We start from the raw sequence: 22,220 nt of genomic DNA on the forward strand, positions 1-22,220 counted from the left end.
GCAAACAGGTCTTTATCTAGTGCCTACTGTGGGCCATGAGCACGGTGGACTGAGTCTGCTTTGCCAGGATGACATTGGAGCAGGAGACGCAGGGCAGGCACATCTGATGGTTTCAGGAGCCCACAGATCAGCCGGGGCCTGGCAGAGAGGGGCTGGGCGGCGGGGAGTCTGGAACTGAGACTAGGAAGCCTGCGAAGGTGGGGGCCGGGCAGTTTCCTGGGCAAAGCGATCACCCCACCAGGCCCAGCACCCACCCGACCAGCAGGGCTTCCTCCCAGTCTTCACCTCATAACGGGAGACCCCAAGTGTGGGGGGCTCCTCTGGAAATGCCCACCGGCTTCTCTGTCCAAGGCCTCGGGCTTTGCTTGGGCTGGAGAGAGGTTTTGGGCTCCAGTCCAGGGCGGGGTGTCTCCCGGGGTGCCCAGGATGGTGTTGTCACCTCGGGAGGCGTGAAGAACAGGCAGGGGGGCGGGTGGATTCCGGCCTGGGGGGGGTGAGGGTGGGGACGGCCGTGGGCCTGCTCTTGCCAGGCCCACCGCAGCCTAAGAGGGCAGACAGATACTGAGTCCTTCCCGCCCCTGGCCCCAGAGTGGGAGGGGTTTCCTGACAGGAAATTGTCCTCCTCCAAGCCACCCCCCAGATCTAAGCTCTCAGCAGCCCTGGCCCAAGTAGCCTGGGGACAGGACAGCAGTGGGGACACAGGGACAGGCACCAAGGACAGAGGTGAGTGTGCAGCGGGGAGGGGGACATACCCTGGGGTCCCTTCAGAGAAGCGGCACAGCCCAGAGGTGGGCTGGACTGGTGGCCACTCCAACCTGCACCTTGAACCAAGAAGGGGCTGGGGGCCAAGAGTGGCCTGGCGCTGGTGGGTGCCAGTGGGAGGGCACAGGAGATGAGCGGGAGGAAGCTCTCCCGAGAACTTGGGGCCTTCGGGGGCCTTGGAGAGCCCCGACCCACTGCTGGAGGCCAGACGACCCTGGGTCGGATGTGCTCTGAATGCAGATGGGAAGACTGAGGCCGGGAAGGCACAGCGTCTCCGAGGCGGGACACGGGATCTGCCGGGATTGGAGACACCGAAAATGAGATGGTGTTTGGGGCGAGGATTAGATTGGGGTGGTATCATGGGCTTCGGGTTTGGGGACATGTGACCTGTGAGGACAGGGCTCTAATGTAGATGCTGGGGACTAGATAGTGACAGAATCTGCAAATAGAGGTGAGGGTTGCCGTGGAGGATTGGGGGCAGCGAGGAAGAGGAGGAGGGGCCCAAAGAGGGAAGCTCTGGTGGCCGAGACATCCTGCGGGGGAGCCAGCCGGGAGGCAGGGGGCTTGCTTGCGGGATGCCTCGGAAGTGAGTCAGGGGCCCCGGCACTGGAGGCGACAGGGCACTGGAGAGAGCAGGATGTCGGGAGTCAGCTTGCAGAGACGGGTGCGGAGCCAGGAAGGGGACAGTCAGGACCCGTTGGGGGCAAGCCTTGATGCCGTGTTTGGGGAGTGTGGGAAATAATTTGGGGGGTACTGGATTCAGTCTGGGGGGATATAGGAGCTGGCCAGGGAGTGTCAAAGCTAGTTTGGGCCAGGCGTGATGGCCCACGCCTAAAATCCCAGCAGCTCCGGAGGCTGAGGCAGGAGGATCACGAGTTTAAAGCCCAGCCTCAGCAAAAGCGAGGCACTAAGCAACTCAGTGAGACCCTGTCCCTAAATAAATACAAAATAGGGCTGGGATGTGGCTCAGGGTTGAGTGCCCCTGAGTTCAATCCTTGGTACCAAACAAAAAAGTTAGTGTGGCCAACACTGACCTTCGTGGAGCCTGCTATCATGGGGGTGAAGGGTGGAGACAGTTTGCAGAGATGTGGGAGGCAGTTTGGGGGGATGATGAACGAGGCATGCGGAAGCCAGTGTGGAAGATGAGAGAAATCAGCCCCTGGGAACAGCGCTGTACTTGGGGGGTGGCGTTGAGTGCACACAGACACAGGGGCTTCCAGCAAGGGGTCGCCATGATGACTGCCCACCCTGGGGGCAGGGGACTATGGAGACTAAAGGTGTTTCTAGAAACAGAGAGGTTAAGAAGCACAAGCTGAAGTCCAGAAACTGAAATGGGGGAAGGAGGGGTCACTACAGATAGAGTACTCTGTGCCCAGCCCAGCCCATCAGGACCACAGCACCTGGCCGCTCATCCATCTGTGCACGCTGCACTATGCTGACCCTGTCCCTCACAGGCACAGAACCCTGTGGCCATTAAAAACAACCCGTGGGCCACATGTGGTGGTGCTTGCCTTTACTACCAGCAGCTTGGGAGGCTGAGGTAGGAGGATCTCAAGTTCAAAGCCAGCCTCAACAACTTATCGAGGCCGTAAGCAACTTAATTAGGCCCTGATGAAAAACAAAATAAAAAAATAATGAAATGGGCCCAGTGTATAGTAAAAGCCCCTGGGTTCAATCCCATACAAAACAAAACAAAAACTACAGGTCAGTAATAGGAGAACCGGTGAACGTCTGATGCTTTATTTAACTGCGTCTCGTCATAGTGACACAATGGAATATCATACAGCTCTTAAAATAAATAGTGGATGTGAGTAAATCTCACAAATTTGTAGTTAGAACAAAAGAAAAAAAAAATCAGCTGGGCAGGGTGACCCATGACTGGAGTCACAGCTACTTGGGAGGCTTAGACCAGAGGACTACTGACCCCAGGACTTTGAGGCCAGTCCAGTCAAGTGAGACCCCATCTCAACAAAACAAAACAGCAGCAACAAAACTCCATTAAGTTGCAAGATACAAGTGTGTAATTTAAAGTGGCTGGAACTATGTGAGGCAAGACATTATTTCTGAATGCATGGGGCAGGAGATCCAAGTCTACCTGATGAAGGGACAGCAACTTTCCATGTCCTTGGGAGAAGGACTAGATGGAGGGGGACCCAGGAGAGGGTCAGGGAGTGGCTGTTACTTGTCCACCCCCCCCCATACACACACTCACTGCATCTGCCAGGCAATTTTTTTTGGTACCCACGATTGAACCCAGGGGCTCTAAACCACTGAGCCACATCCTCAGCCCTTTTTATTTTTTATTTAGAGACAGGGTCTCGCTGAGTTGCTTAGGGCCTCACTAAGTTGCTGAGGCTGCCTTTGAACTTGGGATCCTCCTGCCTCAGCCTCCTGAGCCGCTGGGATTACAGGCGTGCGCCACCACTAAAAACCCCTGAAGCAAATAGAACAAAGGGTTGCATTAGACGTGGCTGGGAGCACAGGGGTGTTTATTAAGTTTGTTTTCTACACTTTTCTGAATGGTCGGACTACTTTGTCATTTGAAAAATTTCATTTATTAATTCAGTTAGTTGGTCATTTCACGAGTGGTGCTGGGAATGGAACCCAGGGCTCACACTTGCTGGGCAAGCACCTCCTCTGAGCTGCAGCCCAGCCCGATTTCATCATTTTAAAGAGTGCTCTTCCAAGTCTCCCCGAGTCTCCCTACTGTGGCCTGCTCCCTACTGACCTCTTCCAGAAGGACCCACCACCCGAGGAAGGGACAGTCTGCCTCCTCCTTCCTCTGCTTCCTGCTAGCACCCATTCCCAGAGCGCCCGCCCAGTGCTTGGCACTGGGACCGCAGTAGTGACTGAGACCGCCACAGCCCTGCCCTCCCGGGGCTCCCAGTCCAGTGGGGAAACAGATCTGTCCCCAGATGGTGATGACGGGGGTGGGGGGGCAGGACTGGAATGAGGGAGCCCAGGGGTTCTGAGAGCCCTGAGGGGTTCTGACCCAGCCTCGGGATGGGGGAAGGTGTCCTGGAGGAGCCGGGCAGGGAAACCGAGTCCTGAAGCTTGAGCCTGGCTTCTGTGTAGACGAGCGGCAGGGCCGACACCCAGGGAGTCCCAAGTCAGGAGGGGAGGACAGCAATGGGGAGACCACCGGCTGTGGGGACGGGCCTGAGCTTTGTCTCCAGGCACTGGGGAGCCATGGAAGGGTTGGCGCTGGGGAGGGGTCTAGGAGATGTCAGGACTAGAGGCCGGAGTCCAGGGAGGATCTGGGGCAGACTGTGGGCAGGGCTTGGCTGGGCAGGGGCCACAGAAGGGAGAGGGGCAGACCTGAGACACCCACGACCGGAGAGAGAGACTTGGAGATGGAACAGACAGGATTCAGGAAGCTGTGAGCCCTGCAGGGACAGGGACCAGGTCTGCCTTAGTGACCACTATGTCCCCAACACCTGCACAGGAGGGGTCCATAGATCTAGTGAGGGGTTTTTGTTGTTTTAATTTTGTTCAAATACACAAAACCAAATCCACCAATTTAAAGTGTGCAGTTCAGTGGCATTTAGCACACTGGCCCCTCTGTAGTTCCAGCCACGTTCATATCCCACAGGAAACGCTATACCCCTGGAGGGCACTCCCGGCCCTCTCCCCAGCCCCTTCCAACCACCAATCTCCTTTTGTCCTTGAGGATCTGGATTTTCCTAGGAAGTGTTTGCTGGAGGGACGAGGGAGGCAGAGGGGACAGGGCCCCAGGTGAACAGGGGAGGTGGCAAAGGGGCCTAGGCACAGGTGCCTGGCTGTGCAGCCTGGAGAGACTGCCCCCTGCAGGATCATGGAATCCTACGTGCCCCCCCCCTCCAATGAGGTTCAGGGGGTACTAAGAGCTCAGATCAGGCCTCCCACATCCATGTGCCAAAGTGGTCATCACTATCCCTGGTCATTCTTTTTCCCAGGTGCCCGCCTGTCAAAATGCCCATCCTGAAGAGCCTAGGGGTGGCAGACCCTAAGGTGCCCAGGGCAGGGACCCTGCCCCTCAGGTCCTCTCGGAACCCCTTCGAGGACATTCCGGGGCTGGAAGAAGAATCTGGGGAGCTGGGGACTCTGCCCAATGGAACGTCTTGTCACCGCCGCGCCACCCTGGAGAAGCTGGCAGGCCTGTCCCCTTTCCGGCTGGGCTGGGCCCAGGGCCGACGGGCAGGCAGTCCCGGGGATGGGCCACCGCGCTCGTTCCTGGGCCGCGTGCTGCCCCCGGGGCTCCGAAGGAGCTCAGCAGACTTTGGCCTCCTGGCCCGGCTGCAGGGGACACGGGCCCACGGTGACGAGGAGGGGCCTGGGGAGGCTGCGCGGAGACTGGCTTTCCTGCGCCTGGGGCGTGGGCCCAAGCCTCGGCGGGCATCCCTGGCTGAGAGGGTGGTCCCAGCCGGGGAAGCTGCTCCTGAGCCCCCACCCAAGGTCCCGGAGCCCCCAAAGATGAAGGAGCCATTGTCAGGTGAGTGGGGAGGTCCTGACCCTCCATCTCCCCCCAAATCCCTCACCAAGTGAAACCCGACCCCACCCCCAGTATTCTATTTTTTTTTTTTACTACCTTTTTAGTTATACACGGGCACAGTATCTTTATTTTTTTATTTATTTTTATGTGGTGCTGAGACTCGAACCCAGTGCCTCCCGTATGCAAGGCAAGCGCTGTACCGCTGAGCCACACCCCAGCCCTCCAGTATTCTTGAACACAACTGGGGTCCCATCCTCTCCCCACCCGCTATTCCACCCCTTCCCTCTCCAGCCTCACCCAACCTTCCGTCATTTCCAGCATCTGCTTTCAACCCCGTGGCCCCCCCTGACCCCTGGATTCCATCTCATTCCCACCCCCACCCCACCCCAGCCCCCACCTCAGCCTCCTCCTCTGTCCCCAGGCCCGTCTCATTCCCATCCCACTCTGAACCCAATCCTAACTCCATCCCCAACCCACACGTTCAAGTTCAAATAGGTCAACTCATGTCCCGACGTGACCTTCAACCTCTTCACCCTGCCTAACCTCCACCATCACCCTTAACTAGATCCACCCAAATCTGAGCACCAGCAGGAGGGTTTTCCCAGGTCCCACAAACTGGGTGGCTTAAAACAACAAAAAATACAATCTGGAGCCTCCTGCAGGCTCGCGGCAAGCTCTGGCCTTCCCGGGGTCTGGGGGGCGATCAGGCCGATCTTTCACTTTGCTGGCCTTTTCCCCTCCCCTCTTCTCCGTGTCTTTGTGGCTAAATTTCCCCTTTTATAAAGACATATTAAGGATTAGGGGCTATGACCCTACGACCTCTGGAAAGACCCGATTTCCAGTGAAGGTCACATTTTGAGTGCTGGGTTCCAGACTTGATATCCTTTGTGGGAGGGGGAGGGTTGGCACTCTTAATCCCTATCGCCAGCCCATCTCATCCTGTGCCCGGTCAACCCATCCCTAGGCCAGGCCTCAGGGTCCTCCTGGGTGCTTTTCTGTACCCACCGGGCACTCACTGCAGCCCCCTCGGGGGTCTCTATTTTGGATCAGAGCCTGTGCCCCCTCTTCAAACAGCGTCTTTAACGTCATCTCTTTGCCCAACACCTTGACAGCCCTGAGTGGGTTCACCTCATTCCACTCCCAGGCCTCCACTCCCTTCCACCCCAATCCCATCCCTACGTTTGATCTCACTCCTTCCCCCACTGGTCTCACTCCTGACCCCTAGCCCCAGGCTCAGCTCAGCACCCACCCTCCGTTCCCTCCCGCCCCTCCTCACTCAGTCCTGTACCACCCAGTCCTTCCCCAGCCCCCAATTTCAACCCCAACCCCAATCTCAACCTCCTTAGTACCCTCTGCACCCACCCCACTCCCAAATCCAAACTCCACCCTCATCCTCCACCTTCAACTCCATCCATATTCCTGGCCCCAATCTCGGGTCCCAGCAACATCTTCGGACTCAGGGCTCTCCCTTCCTGCCGTCCTCACCGCCCTCTGAGCTCACCTGCACCTCCCTCCAGCCCACCCAGACCCCAGCCCATCCCGTGCCACTCTGGATTCCTTTCCTGTTCCCCTCTGCAGATTCCTCACCTGGTCCCAATGCAGGGCTTGCTCATCCCAACCCCATCCTCCTCCCATCCTCATCTGGTCCCATCTCGGAAACTCCATCCTCCAGTTGCCAACACTGTCCCCAGCCCCACCTTGACTGAGCCCCTGCCCTGTTCCCAGCCCTCCCCCCAGGCCCATGCTGCTGTTGTGCTGGGGACCTCGCAGAGCCCCTTCTGTCCTCTGATGCCCTCCACATCCTGGCCAGAGGCTATTTCGGCCCCTGCTCCCTGGGGACTGGGAGGGCACTGCAGGGAGGTGAGGAGGGGGTGACTGGAGCCCCTGCCTTCTGGAAACGGATGGGCAGAAATAGCGCTGGCCAGGAAATAGTTTCTCTGCCAGGGAGGAAGTGGAGGGGGAGGTGCAGGGTAACTCCTGGCTGGGACCCTCCCTCTGCCTTGGCCAGAGCCTCCCAACCCCATGACTCCCTTTTCCCGGGCGAGTCTAACATTTCCAAAGTGCCAGCTCACCCTCACAGCCATGCCAACCCCCCAAGACCCCATCTCCTGTCCCCACATCTTCCTCCCTCTCCGCCCTCTGCCCCCGCCCCCTGGTGGTCTCCATCTCGCACCCCTCACCTGGCTTGTGTCTTGGCTCAGCCCTCCACCTTCCGGGACCCTCCTCTATTTCCCCCCTTCCCAGTTCCCATCCCTCCCTCCAACCCTGACGCACATTCCGCGCCCCCCCCCAACCCCTGGCTTCCCTCTGCCTGACGCCCTCCTGGATCCCCTGACCCCTGGCCCCTTCCCTTCTTCCCGCCCCTCCCCCTCGCACCCCCTCCCCCGGCCTCCCCCTCACCCTCTCCACCCTCTTCTTCATTCTACACCTTCTAGTCTTGTGGCCCCCCATCCCGAGGCAGGTTCCTCTCCCACCTCCAAAGCTCCTGCCCCTTACCTCCTCGGTGCCCTGGCCCTCTCTCTTGTCACCTCATCTCCCTGTCCCTCCACCCCTGCCCTACCCCAACCCGGACCCCCATCTTCCCTCCACCCTCTCTTGACTTCCATCTCCAGCCTGGTCCCCACTTTCTCCCACCCGCACTCCACTTCCCTTCCCCTCCTCCCCCACCTTGCCTCTCGCCTGCCCCTTCGCGGAACCCATCCCTGCGTCCTCTCCTAGCCACCCGTCCCCGGGCCGGCCTCGGGCGGGCGCCCTGACCTCCCTCTTCCCCACAGTGCTGGAGATCCTGAGCTTGATCCAGCAGCGCGAGCTGGCGCGGGCCGACGAGCACATCTTGGAGCTGGAGGCGGAGGAGCTGGCGTCGTCGGGGGGCGGCGCGCCAGGGCCGCCAGTGGCGGAGGGCGCGAGCGGGGGCCGCCGGGCGCGGGACGTGGCGCTGCTGTACGAGGCCCTGCAGCGCGAGCTGTGGGCGCTGGTGCGCGAGACGCTGGCGGGACCCGGGCCCGGCGCGGGCGCCGGGGCGGGCGCGGTGGCGCAGCTGGGCCAGGTGCTGGTGCAGGAGGAGGCGGCCGATGGGCGCCGGGGGCCTGGGGCGGCCCGCAAGCTGCGCGCCCGCTGGGCGGAGGCAGTGGCCCGAGCGGCGCGAGAGCGCCTGGAGGCGGCAGCGCCCGGGGCGCCCGGGGGCCTGGCCGGGCAGCTGGAGGCGCTGCGGGCGCGGCTGCTGGAGGACATGGCCGTGGTGCGCGGCCGCCTGGCGCCCGCCTACCCCGCCGGCCTGGGCGCTTTCGGCGTCTACCTGCGCGGCTACCACGGCGCACTGGCAGAGTGGCTGGGGGCCTCCGCCCGCCGGAGGCTGCCGCTGGCGGACCGCTACGCCCTGCTGCACTGGCACAATCAGGTGTACCCCAGGTGAGCGGGACCGCCGCTGTAAGATCGCACTGAGCCCCAGCCCCATCCTGGCCTCCTCAGATCCTCGGGACCATGGAACGCCAGCCCTTCAGTCCTAGAACCAGACCCCATAGCACCACTGACTCTTCAGACCTCAGCACAATCCTAGAATCTCAGCGCTGTCACCTTAGTACCAAGGGTCTTTCCTGTTCCAGAACCTCAGCGGCATCCCAGTGCCAGCCCCTGGACATTATGGACACTTACCACTCTTATCTTAGCACTGGAATCTTAGCACCATTGATCCTTCCAGACCCAGACCCATCATGGACAGGCTTCTAGAATCTTAGTAACATTGACAATCCTGTCCTTAGGCTTTGGCACCTACCACACTTCCAGACCCAGAACCTATCACACCAAAGGTTGTTTCAGTTCTAAAATCTTGGGCTGGGGAAATAGCTGCGTTGGTAGAGTGCTTGCCTTGCATGCCCTGCGTTCAACCCCCAGCACAACACACACACACACACACACACACACACACCTCACAACCTTGACCATGGCAGTCCTGATAGCTGAGCAGTCCTGATAACTGAGCGTGGTGGACTCTTCCAGTCCAGAAAAGTAGCAGGGATGACACCTACACAGCTAGAATCCTAGCTGTTTAGACTGTTTAGACTTCCCTAGCGCCCTGGACTGTTCCAGGGCTAGAACCTTGGCAGCACTGACCTTCAACTTGACTACTTTTGGCCCTTAGAATTCTAGCCGCTCTCTCTTTCCATCTTAGGACTGTTAACTCGTCCTATCTTTGAACTGTGGAATTCATGGCTCTTAGCACCTTGTGAGCCTTCAAATCCCACATCTTAGACTCACCCGCTCTTGGTGCTGAGACCTGGACATGATTGACCCTCCCAGGCCTAGAATCTTATAACCACTGACCTTTGCATCCTAAACTTACCCTGGGGGAGTGGACTTTGGTGATGAGTCACATTTGGTCACATATCCTCTCCCGGAGGGGGAGTTTGCCACCCCGAATTGCACCTTGGTGAGTGAGGGGTCTGGGAAGTTGTCATCAGAAGAATGAGAGGGCAGTGGCACCAGCCCTGACCCTGTCGTCCCCATTTCTCCTCCCCGTCAGGGATGCTCCCAGACCATCTGGAGAGGCGAAGGCAGGGTGGGGGTCTGGAAAGCTTCCGGGAGTAGTGAGACATGGGTCATGCCCGCCCCCGGGGGGAGATAGTTTTTCTGCTCATGCAGATGCAATGAGCAGAAGTCAGGTGCGAGTAGGCAGGAGTAGGGGTGACCGTGGTGATATTGCTCAGCCCGGGCATGCAGGGAAGCAGGAGGAGGACTATGGGGGCTGGACTGGGGAGCCCCTGAGGCCAGGAGAGAAGCAGGACCTAGAAGCAGAGGCAGAAAGGAGCCTCTGTCTGACTAAGTGGATCGTGGGAGAGGCCTTGCGTGTCAGACCAGCAAGCCTAGACTTGACCCCTGTAAGTCTTGCCCGGACACCATCCATCAGGGAGCTGACTCAGAGCTCTGGAACCAGGGCAAGGACTTCCTTTGAGGGATGAGCAAAGCTGGCCCTGGAAGAGGAAGGGAGTGGCCCAGGGTCCCAAACACGGTGGGAGGTCATCAGGTGGGTCCCTTTGCCCAGCCCCTCCTCTCACAGATCTCCCTGTCTATTATCTCCCACTTTCCAGGGAGGTCCTGGGGCTGGTGGACATGGTCGCCCTGGAGAATGGGGAACTGGGCCCCCTTCTCTCCCCTGGCACTCTTCGTGGTTTGGAGGATGAATGTGTCACAGATGTCAAGGTACCTGGGACTCGGCATTGGTGATTTGGGGCTGGAGTTGCTCTGTAGAGAGGAAGGGTCACAGTCGGCTTAGGGGGGGTCTGCCCTCCTCCATTCACTATTTCCATCTCCTTTTCTCTGTGAACTTTTGGCTTCTGTCAAAGGCCATAGACATGCAAGCCCACACTGGTCATTTCCGTTCCATGCTCTGTGCCAAGCACCAGAGCCCTGAAGAAGAGACTGTCTATACAGGTTCCATAACCTTGGACCCTTCAAATCTTAGATCAGGAGAAAGCTGTCACAGAACATCAGCTCAGGAATGCAAACATGTTGTGCAATACCCAAACATCTTTTTATCATGGCTGGGTTGATAGTGAATGCAGTTAATAACAGAACGGCCCCAGGCACCCGGCCTGGACTGGCCACAGTGGGATTTCTTGGCTGATGCTAATCTTTCCCCAGCCACAGAAATCTGATCCTTGTAACCCCAGAGTCTAGAGTCCAGAATCACATGGCCAGCTTATTGAATTGAAGACAATCCACTGGACCAGAGAACGAGAGATACAAGAGGCTGTGTCTTGAACTAATTGGCAGAGCCTGGGAGCAGAGTTTTAGCTCCCTCACACAGTGAAAATATAGACCCCTGTGAGATGGAGGAAGCTTAACCCACAGACTCAGTATAAAAGCTCCAAACCACAGACTTCGTTAGGAACAGAAAGGGTTAAATAGATTTTCTGGTTCAGTCTCTCTCCCCAGCATCACCTTCAGCTTAGGGTCCACCAGTAGGTAAAATCCAGAACCGCCTGGGGCTCCAGGGGTAGGGGAACCTGGTGGATAGAGAGAGAAAGATCCACAGGCGGCCCCTGCCTCCCGCCTGCCTCCCGTGTTCCTCCTCCAGGCTCAGACACGGGCAGCCCTTCTTCGGGTGCTGCAGGAAGAAGAGGAGCACTGGACAGACGCGGGGGACTGGTCCAGCAGCCTGGCCCAGGATGTGTGTGAGGTAGGCGGCGGGAGAAGGGGCGCCCTTCAGCTGTGCCTGCCCCCCCTCACCTCTCTCCTGTGGCCCACGCAGCTACTGGAAGAGCACACGGAGCGAGCGCCCCGCATCAGCCAGGAATTTGGGGAGCGGATGGCACACTGCTGCCTGGGGGGGCTCGCAGAGTTCCTGCAGAGGTAAGGGGTCTGCAGACCGAGGGGCGGGGCTGGAGGCGGGGGGCGGGGCTGGGGGTTGGGTACCGCGACCTGGGATCTTCTAGAGGAGGAGTGAGGATGGGCAGAGGGGCCCGGGACGGATCAGGGTCGCAGGCTGAAAGGCTGAGTGCTCGGCCAGGGGCCCTGACCCGCCACTGGGCACCATCTATCATGCCAACTGCCCCTTCTTCTCCCCCCAGCTTCCAACAGCGCGTGGAGAGATTCCATGAGCACCCAGGAATCCGGGAGCTGCCCTCTGACACCTACATCAGCAGGACCATCTCCCTGGTCAACTGTGGGCCCCCACTGAGGTGAGAGCACCCGCAATGTCGGGCTGTGGAGGCGCCTCTTCTGGGTGACAGCTGATTTGGAGTGTCCAGGTCCTGGGTGGGAATCACAAGGCTGACCCAGGGGAACATGCACATGGGACCTGAGAAACATACAATAGGGGAGTTCTAGAAAAAAAATAGAATCACAAATTAGAATTATAGAGTAATCAGAATTAAGATAATAGATAACCTAGAAGCCAGATTCAAAGGCTCCAGAATTGCGTGTATTTCTGTATTTCTTTTATTTTGCTTTTTTAAAAATTAACTTCCTTCTAGCCCCTTCCCTGGTACTGGGGATGGAACCCAGGGCCTCACATATGCTCAGCAGGCACTCTACCACTAAGCCTCGTCCCCAGCCCTTTTTATTCTTTATTTTGAGACAGTCTTGCTAAGTTGCTGAGGCTGGCTTGAGACTTTCAATCCTCCTGCCTCACCCTCTCAAATTGCTGGGAGTACAGACGTGTGCCACCATGCCTGACTATTAACTTGTTTTAAATTGCATTTAATTAAATTGATTTATTTATTGGTGCTAGGGATTGAACCCAGGGCCCCATAAGTACCTGTTAGGCACATCTCTACCACTGAGCTGTGTACCTCCAGCTCTTCAATGGCACTTTTAAAAAATGGTGACACATGGGGCTGAGGTTGTGGCTCAGTGGTAGAGCACTTGCCTGTGATGTGTGAGGCACTGGGTTTGATTCTGAGCACCGTATATAAAGAAATAAGTGAAATAATGGTGCATGAACATCTAAAAAAATGGTAACACATTCACATGAAAATATATGAAATAATAAGTCTTCCTACCTCCCCTCCTCCCCATTTGGGGACAACTAGTATTTGTGTGTGTGTGTGTGTGTGTGTGTGTGTGTTTTGCGGGGGAACATCAAATATTTACCAGTAACAGGTATAAATAAGTGTATATATGAATGTGCACACATATTTATACAAATACAAGTGAATCTATTTAACTATATACATATAGATTCTCTTCCTCCCCTCCTCCTTCCTTCTACTCCCCGCCCCCCCGCCCCACTCCTGTTTCATGAAGTCTTTCCTCCGTATCCATAGTGGGGATTGGTTTCAGGACATCTCCCTGCCCGCTTCGTCCCCTCTGTGGATACCAAATCCATGGTCACTCAAGTATCCTATATAAAATGTGTAGTGTTGGCCAGGTGCAGGGGCACACACCTGTAACCCCAGTGGCTCGGGAGGCTGAGGCAAGAGGATCACCAGATCAAAGCCAGCCTTAGCAACTGAGCAAGGCCCTAAGCAACTTAATAAGACCCTGTCTCTAAATTAAAAAATATTTTTAAAAAGGGCTGGGGATGTGGCTCTTAGGTTGAGCACCCCTGGGTTCAATCCCTCATACCAAAACGATTTTTTTTTTTTAAGTGAAGTGTTTGCATAGAACCTCCAAACTTCCTCCCTGATGCCAGACCTCATCTCTGGATGACTTATGATCCCTAATATGATGGTGACTGTGTTTAAATAGCTGATATGCTGTATTGACTGGGGAAGGATGAAAGAAAAAGTCTACGTGTTTTGCTATGGGTGCATTTTTTTTTTTCTGAATCTTCTCCATCCACGGTTGGTTGAATCTGTGGTGCGGAGCATGTGGACACGCTGGGCTGACGGCACAGATAGTGGAATACTTCCTAACAGCTTGGGGATCTTCCCATTGATGCTTTGAAGTGTCCCCATGCTCCAGGGCCTGGAGGGGTTCTATGGTAGGGCACTGGCCTAGCACCCTGGAGGCCATGGGTTCCATCCCTATACTGCAAAAGGAAAAAAAGGTCACCATGTTCCTTTTTGTTGTGGGAACCACATTCTGTGCTTGCCCACACTGTCACTGGTTTAATCATCCCCAGTGGATGGACATGTGTTTCCACAGCTCCAGGGCAGAACCCTGTTTGCTTGTCATCCCCTGTAAGTGCGGGGCCTCTGGGCAGGCATGTTCCCAGAAGGAGATCTTCAGAGAGGGCCCAGGGGACAGTGACAGAAATGAGAGGGAGAATTCAGAATTGCAGACTAAGTTTAGAACCATGGACAGAATGGAGGCCTCTTCACTCCCATCTACAAAGCAGCAAGAGAAACAGAGACCTCTTGAATTCCCCCATGTTCCCTAGACCCTTGACATCCCCAACCTCCTGACACCCTCAGCCCCAGACACCCCTTAGTCTCCCAATATCCCCCAGCCCCCACATAGTCCCCAGCTTCCTAAAATTCCCTAGTCTCTGCCTAGAACGCCCCAGTCTCCCTCTAGATATTCCCAGTTTCCCAGACATCCCCCAGGATCTCCCAGGCCTCTGCACCCCCAGCCCAACATCCCGGAGTCCTTCAGCACCCCATTCCCTAGACATTGCACAACCTCCACGACACCCCAGCCCCAGGCATTCCCTGACATTTCTCAGTCCTTAGACCTTCCCCAGAGCCCCCCACTTTTAAGGTCCTCATCTGACCTGTCATTCATGCACCCCATAAAACAGGGCCCACGTTGGGGAGACTGGGGCAGGTAGTTGGGCCGAGATGTTGGGGCTCCTTGACTTTTGGCTTCACTGATCTCTGCAGGGCTCTGGCCGAGCGCCTGGCCAGGGTGGGACCCCCTGAAAGCGAGCCTGCCCGGGAAGCCTCCGCCGGCTCCCTGGACCGCGTGACCAGGCTGTGCCACCGCGTTCTGGCTGACATGCTGTTCCAGGAGCTGCAGGTGAGTGGGCAAGGGGCTGGGGGCTGTGCCAGTGCAGGCAGCCCCCACCCCTGCAGCTCCCTTCAGCCCATGACTCAGGGTTTGGGAAGCAGGCAGAGGTGGGGGTGATGGCCATGCCTGCGCTGTTTGTGGGGGGCAGAGGGGGTGCAGGAAGGAAGAGGTGGGAGGATGTGGCGGGAGAAGGACAGACAGCCACCAGCAGGAGGGGTCTGGGGTGGAGCCCTCGACACTGAGGTCCCCCAAATCCATGCCCAGCTCTCCTGGTCCCTGGGGTCCCATTTGTCAATGTTGGGGTCCCTGTGCCCGCCCCAAGGGGCTAGGTCCCCAGGTGTGGGAGTGCATGGAGCTAACACCAGAGCGAGTGGGGAGGTGCACGGAGGTGGCCTTCACTACATGTACAGCTGACCTCTGCCAGGAGCCTCCCATGCCTCCCAAGTCACTCAGAGCAAAAGCCAAACCCCTCCACCGTCATAGGGCCCCACATGGTATCCCAGACCTTGTCACCTTGTACCTCACTCCTCCCTTGCTCCACTCGGGCCCTGCCAGCCTCTTGCTGCCCACAGCAGGCACATCCCTGCCTCTGGGCCTTTGCACCTGTCACTCCCTCTGCCTGGCATGCTCTCCCTCTGATATCCCCGTAGCTCCCTGTCTCACCTTTTTAAAATTTTGACCCAAATGTGACCTTCTCAATGAGACCTTCCCCAATCACCCCACTTAAAACAGAAGCTCCTCTAAGTGGGGCACACAGACCCGCACCTGGAGTCCCAGCTACTCAGGAAGCTGCGGCAGGAGGCTCCTTTGAGCCTAGGAGATCTGGACAACATGATGAGAACCTCGTCTCTTTAAAAAAACAGAACCCCTGAGACTCCCCCTCCCGACTCCCTGCTACATTTGTCTCCCAAAGCCCTGACCACCACCCACCATGCTGTGTCCTTTGCTGGTATTTACTTATGTATTTTTTTCAGGGCCTGCGGGGCTCTGTGGGGGCTCTGCCACTGAGCGGCAGCCCCAGCCCTTTAAAAAAATCTGCTTCCTCACACTCGTGATTAGCCCCTGAGGGGCGTTCTCTGAATTTAGAGAATTTTTCTAAAATGCCTTCTTATAGAAAATGTCAAACCTACATGCATGGCCAGAGCAGACAGAATGACAGAATGACCCCCTCAGACCCGTGGCCTACCTCCAGTCACCGTCCACTCCTGGCCAATCTTGTTTCATCCAGAGTCCCCTTCTCCCCCTGAATTAATTAATTGATTGATTGACTATTTTTGCGGTGCTGGGGATTGAACCGGGGCATCTCACTTCAAGCCCTTGACCACTGAGCCACATCCCCGGCCCCACCCCACTGAATTCTGTTAAAATCCCCTCACATCCACCACCACTTTATGCTGTATCTCCCAACGATGAGAAATCCTTTTTAAACAAATATAACCAACAGTATCATTTTTTGGAGGTACTGGGGATTGGACCCAGGGGTGCTTAACCACTGAGCCACATCCCCAGCCCTTTTTAATATTTTATTTAGAGACAGGATCTCACTGAGTTGTTCACGGCCTCGCTAAGTTGCTGAGGCTGGCCTTGAACTCACAATCCTCCTGTCTCAGCCTCCCGAGCCTCTGGGAATACAGGTGTATGCCATGGCGCCCAGCTAACAGTGTCATTTTATACAGATGCCTAGCCCCAGCAGACTCAGAGCTGATGCAGCCAGGCAGGGCCTGCTCCTTAAATTCCCATCTCACTCCTGCTGTGTGGAGCAGGAAAGTGAGGACAGCAAGCTGCCGGGGCCTGGGCTGCTGGTTCAGTCCTCGATCTCAATCAATCAGAGGGAGGATGAGACTAAGGGAGACAGGGGAAGGAGAAAGGGAAGGAGGGTGATTGGAGAGACAGAGGGACACTGGGAAGAGACAGAGACTGGGAGAGATGGACTCAAAGCCACGCGCTGGTGTGAGTGTGTGACGCCTGTGATGAGGGAATGGCCCACACGTGAGTGCGCACCCCTGGGTATTGTGCACCTCTGGCGGGGGGCCTGGGAAGGCTGCCAGGGCCTGTGTCCCGTGACCTCACGCCCTGCCCTGCGTTTTCAACCAAAGCCCGTAGGCCCCATTTTGGAGGCAGGAAACTGGGCCGCTGTCAGGAGGAAGGGAAGGAAGGGGGTGGGGGGCCAGCGGGATGGGGCCTGCTTCAGATGCCTGGATACCAACCCGCCTGTCGGCACCTCATGGCCCCTGTGTCCCCTGAGCCTCCCTGCCTCCATCTCAGGCACAACCCACTGCACCATCCCTAGGTCCTTCCAGACACTCCCTCTCTCCTGGCCAGGGTCACTAACTGTTGGCCAGGGTCACTAACTGTAGCCTGTGAATTCTGCCACCTGGATCCTCCTTTCTCCCTCCCTGTTCTCCTTTGGGCTCCCCTTCAGCCTCCTCCATAATTTCTGCCTCTGCCCAGTCTTGCCTCCTCCCGTTAATCTGGGTAAAGCACAAACCTAACCCTCTCCTCTCCCCTGTCCTGAACCTGCCATGGCTCCCCAGTGCTCCCTAGTGTGAAAGCTGGCACAACCCTGTGTGCTCCAGCCCTGCCACCTAGATTCTTCTCTCCAATCCCCAGCCACGTGCCTGGAAAAAGCCACTGGTGTGGGCCCCAGAGTCGCACAGTCCCCAACACACACTTAGGTCCAAGCTTCCTTAAAGGTCTGCTGTCATTGCCTTAAAGTTCTTGGTGATTTTGAACGAGGGCCCCCGGTTTCCTGTGGCGGGCACCTGGAAAACTGTGCCGATGGTCTGGCCAGCCACAGGGACCTTTATCTGGTGCTCTGACTGGCATGCTGTTCCTTCTGAATGAACAGTTCCCTCTCGTGCTCCTAACCATGGCCAGAGTCAGGGCCTGACCTCCTCCTCCAGGAAGCCCTCCTTGACTCACATGCTGGGTCAGCCCACCATGGACTCTAGGCTTCCTAAACCTCTGGTTCCCTGTTGTGGCCCTGCCAGCTCTGGGTTGTTATTGTCTGGGGACCAGTCTGCCTCCCCTTTGGACTGGGAGCCCCAGGAGGATGGGGTGGGGGCCGTCTCCTCCTGCTGCTGTGTCCCCACACCCCCCACACCCTAGGTTAAGCTCTGAGCAGGGTTTAGAGATTGTATTCCCGGGGAAAGAGGGAGGGGGAAGGAGGAGAGCGGTGACTTCCCTGAACTCTGTCCCACCCAGCCATACTTCAACAAGCTGATGCGCCGGAAGTGGCTGAGCAGCTCGGAGGCCCTGGACGGCATCGTGGGCACGCTGGGCGCTCAGGCCCTGGCACTGCGCAGGATGCAGGATGAGCCCTACCAGGTGTGCGGCTGGTGAGGGGAGCAAGGATCTGGGGGAGACCCCCTCGAGGTGGGGAGTGGCTCCGCGCGGCCAGAGAGGTGGCACCTGCTGGGGCCGGAGGGGAGGCTCCTGGGAATGGGTGTGGGGGTCCAGTGCAGCCAGAGTGGGGCTCTTGGAGGTAGATCTTGGGGACTGAGGAGATGCTGGGAGGGCCCCTAGGCGGGCTGTGGGGACTGTTAAGGGGCCTGGGAGGGCATCGTCGGGTGGGACAGGGCCGCCGGGTGGGGTCCGCAGGGCTGCTTGAGGGCTGAGTGCTAGGACTGGGCGCCCGTGGGCACCGGAGGGGTGGGCGGTGGGGATGGGGGAAGGGGTCCCGCAGCCTGGGCCTGGCGGGGTGCGGGGCGGCCGGGTGGGGCTCACCCTCGCACCTCCTTCCCGCCTGCCGCAGGCGCTGGTGGCGGAGCTGCACCGGCGGGCGCTGGTCGAGTACGTGCGGCCGCTGCTCCGCGGGCGCCTGCACTGTCGCTCGGCGCGGACCCGCAGCCGCGTGGCCGGGAGGCTCCGGGAGGACGCGGCGCAGCTGCAGAGGCTGTTCAGGCGGTTGGTGAGTGGGGGCCCCGAGCCAGGGCTGCCCTTGGCTCCCCGGAGTCCCTCACAGGACTCAAAGACCACTCTCGGTGGACCGCGAGGCGTAGCGCGCGGTTCCGTGACCTGGGCGCGGACCCGCGCTTTCCGGCGGCAGGGACTCTGAGCTGGCCTCAGGTGCAGAATAAAATAACGATCCCCACCCATTGTTGCAGGGTGAGATCACTTAGTTCCTGTGAAAGGCTTAGGGCAGTCCCTTGGCAGAGTTGACCCCGTGAACGTTAGCCATGATTATGAGCACAGGTAGGACGGACAGAAACTCGGAACCCTGACATCTCCTAATCTAAGAATGCTAAGCCACCAAATCTTCTTTGAACCCATTTGTAGCCATCAGGACTGGAAGGTCCCGAGTCAACTACTGTTCTGGTTTCTAGCCTGGAGTCCTTGGAATTTTTTTTTTTTTTGAAACATTTTTGAGATAATTGTGGAATCACATGCAGTTGTAAGAAAGCTCGCACAGAACTCCCTGTACCCTTTATCCAGTTTTCCCCAAATGGCAACATTTTGCAAACTTGGAATAGATTTCGAGTCATGTGGCACAGCTCCCGATTATCTGCAAAACCCGGTATAGATTACATTATGGATTGTCCTTCCAATATCTGAAGGTTCCAGATAACCCCCGGCCAGCGGGTCTTCTGACCCTTTGTACAGATGGGAAAAACCAAGGCCAGGAGAAGCCAGAGCAGGGGTGGGCTCCGTCCTGGGAGGGTGGCTCTGGGAGGGGGCACTGAACTGAGATGTGAGCCCTGCACCCCACCCACCCCCAGGAGTCCCAGGCCTCGTGGCTGGACGCCGTGGTGCCGCACCTGGCTGAAGTCCTGCAGCTGGAAGACACGCCCAGCATCCAGGTGGAGGTGGGGGTGCTGGTGCGCGACTACCCAGACATCAGGTGAGCGCCCGCCCGCCTGCGCCCCCGCCCGCCGCCTGCCCGTCTCTGGCGGCCTTGGCATCCGTCCCTGCGTTTCCTGCCCCCCGGGCGAGGGAGGGAGGCGGCGAGCGTGTCTGACGGCCGTTTCCTGCTGGAACCAAGGCATTATTAATACGATTTCCCTCCTCCTGCCACTGCCGCCGCTGCCGCCACCGCCACCAGGACTCGCAAACAAACAGGCGGTCACAGGAAGCCCAGGGCAGGGGGGCGCGGGGCCGCTGGGCGGCAGGAAGGGCCGGCCCGGCAGGGGAGCCGCGGGGGACACGGGGACAGGCACGGGCACGCGGGCGCACACGCACTGGGACAGTGGCAGGCGCAGGCGCCATCCAAATCCTGGTGGGCCGTTTCCTTCCTATGTGACCTTCTCTGAGCCTCAGTTTCCTCATCTGCTCCCTAGGGATGATAGTGCCGTTTTCTTAGAATTCTTGGGGGAATTGATCAGCATCATTACTCAGGGCAGTTTGCAGAGTCTGTATGTCCGTCCTAAATGCGCATCCTGCACGCCCACTGTGCAAGCGGTCCCTTTACAGTTAGTCACTCATCTGCTACACGCAGAAATTCCAGTTTCATAAATATCCCACTTAAAAGCGGAAAGGGGACCTGAATCTGGCAGCACCTGCGCTCACAGTGCTCTGGCCCCCAGACCTTCTCCACTCAGAGGGACAAGCCTCACAGAAACCAGAGTGAGGCATAAGCAGGTTTGGGTTCCAGGTTGAGGAAGAGGAGTCTGGAACCCATCCCTAGTGGGGGCGGGGGTCACATCCTTAGGAAGGCCTGGAGCCCTAAGGGGTCCGGCATTCCTCCAGGTTTGGAGTTTCTGAACTTGAATCTGAAGCTAAATCTGAGAGTTCACAGGCTGGGCTGGGAGGACTAGTTTCAAAGCCATGTTCTGGAGCTTGGCTGGGGCTGAAGGTTCTTGAGCCACGTTTTGGATTTGTGTTTGGGAGCTGCAAGGATTGCAAACTTGGGATGTGGGAAGATGAAGACACTGAGGTGGGTCAGAGGTGGCTGTGGAAACCCCAGAGATCTGCACGAAGTGAAAGTTCTCGAAATGAGTGTTGGGCTCAGCGCCTTGAATTGAAACATGGGGTGGCTCTGGAGATTCATTTGGGGCCGGTGATTTGGAGTTGAGGGGGGAATGGAGGGGAAGGAGGATTTAGGGAAGAATGTTACAGAATAGAGTTGAACATGAGGCTTCTGTTGGGAGTGAGAGTCTCCCAGGTGAATTCTAGTCCTGGAGTGGATTTTTGGTGGAGCATGGGTGTGGGGGCCGGAGACAAGGTCCATGAGTATTCTAGGTTCAAATTTGGGAATGAAAGTTCTACAATGAGATCCAAATAGAGAGCCATTGAGTTTGGGATGAAGGTTTCAGTCCTGGCCTCAGTCGAAGGTGAGAGCTAGGAGTGGAGTGTGGTGGACGGTTCTGGGCTGGACGAAGGAGATGATTGTGGAGCCATTTGGTCGGACCCTGAAGGTGAAGCTCAGGGTTTGTTGTAGGATCCAGTAGTTGCAAGGATACCCGGATGGAAATTTAGGAGAGCTGAGCTAAATTGGGGCTGAAGGTTAATTTTAACCAGCAGCTGAGACTTGGGGTGAACAGGAAGACCCCTGTGCTGGGTTTGGAGAGGAATGTTCTGAAATTGTGCTGTCCATCTGGGCTCACGGGAGGATTTCGCAATGGTTGGCCAGAGAAAGACTGGGGGAGGAGACAATTGGGACAACAGGGCCAGGGGGCTCCAGATTCTGTGTTGGAAGGGACTCAGGTGGGGTCTGCAGGTGGACTGAGGTGCGTCCAGAGCCAGGACTCCTGCGACCCTGTGCGTTCCTCTACCCGCAGGCGGAAGCACGTGGCGGCCCTCCTCGACGTGCGAGGACTGCACAACACTGCGACGCGCCAGGAGATCCTGGCCGTGGCCCGGGACCTGGAACTCTGTGAGGGGGGAGCCCTGTCGCCCCCTCGGGATCGTGCCTTCTTCTCGGACATCCCTGTGCCCCGCCCCTCTTTCTGCCTCAGCCTCCCCCTCTCGGTGGGCCGCCTCCCCCTGTCCCGGTTGGCCAGGCCCAGCCTGGCCTGTCTGCCCCTGCGGCCTCGGCCTCTGTCCCCGTCGAGGCCCCGGGCCCAGCGCTGAGGCTCTCCCAGCCCTCGGCCTTAGTGCCCCCAACTTTGCTGCTGAGACGCCATCCCCCTGTGCCACTGCCCGAGACTCCCTGCCCGGCCCACAGAGCCCTGGGGTGGGAAGAGCCTTTGAGGTCCCCTCCGCCAGCCCCAAACTCTCCCACCGAGGGGAAGCAGAGGCCAGAGGGAGCAAAGGCCTTCCCAAGGCCAAGGAGCGCCTTGCCAGAGCTCCCTCCCCCCACCGCCCTGTGTAAGGGTGGTGTTCTGGAAGGCTCTGCAAAAATATCCCAGCCCCCCCTTCCCCTCACCTCAAGGTCTGGCCCCAATCCAACATATTAAGGAATGTTCGATACTTAGAATAAAGAGGTTTCTATTTAACACTAGGAAGGGCCGAGTCCTGAGTGTGGCGGAGGAAGGACGGGGGCAGGGCCCAGGGCCAAGGCTTCTCACCCGTCCAAGGCCAGGCTGGGGTCCAGCTGTCACGCAGGGCAGTGGAGGCTGTGGGAGGCCACCGCAGCTGCCGGCCACCCATTTACTCCAAGTCCCTGGGCTGGGTGGCTCTGAGGCCGGCCCTTGGCCACTCTGAGCAGGGACCATCATCC

General features: G+C 57.9%; 1 protein-coding gene across 1 annotated transcript; it reads left to right on the forward strand.

The window, feature by feature from the left end:
* Nucleotides 1-635: 635 nt before the first annotated feature.
* Exoc3l2 (exocyst complex component 3 like 2) lies at nt 636-21,945 on the forward strand. Its single transcript, XM_076838978.2, has 12 exons — nt 636-723; nt 4,698-5,233; nt 8,008-8,641; nt 10,318-10,429; nt 11,307-11,408; nt 11,481-11,581; nt 11,800-11,910; nt 14,497-14,632; nt 17,828-17,950; nt 18,378-18,533; nt 19,342-19,463; nt 21,340-21,945. The coding sequence occupies exons 2-12, from the start codon at nt 4,714-4,716 to the stop codon at nt 21,629-21,631; spliced, it is 2,409 nt and encodes an 802-aa protein (XP_076695093.2). The 5' UTR covers nt 636-723; nt 4,698-4,713; the 3' UTR covers nt 21,632-21,945.
* Nucleotides 21,946-22,220: the final 275 nt, after the last annotated feature.

The sequence above is a fragment of the Callospermophilus lateralis genome, chromosome 18 (genome assembly GCF_048772815.1).
Source record: "Callospermophilus lateralis isolate mCalLat2 chromosome 18, mCalLat2.hap1, whole genome shotgun sequence".
Taxonomy (NCBI): Eukaryota; Metazoa; Chordata; class Mammalia; order Rodentia; family Sciuridae; genus Callospermophilus; species Callospermophilus lateralis.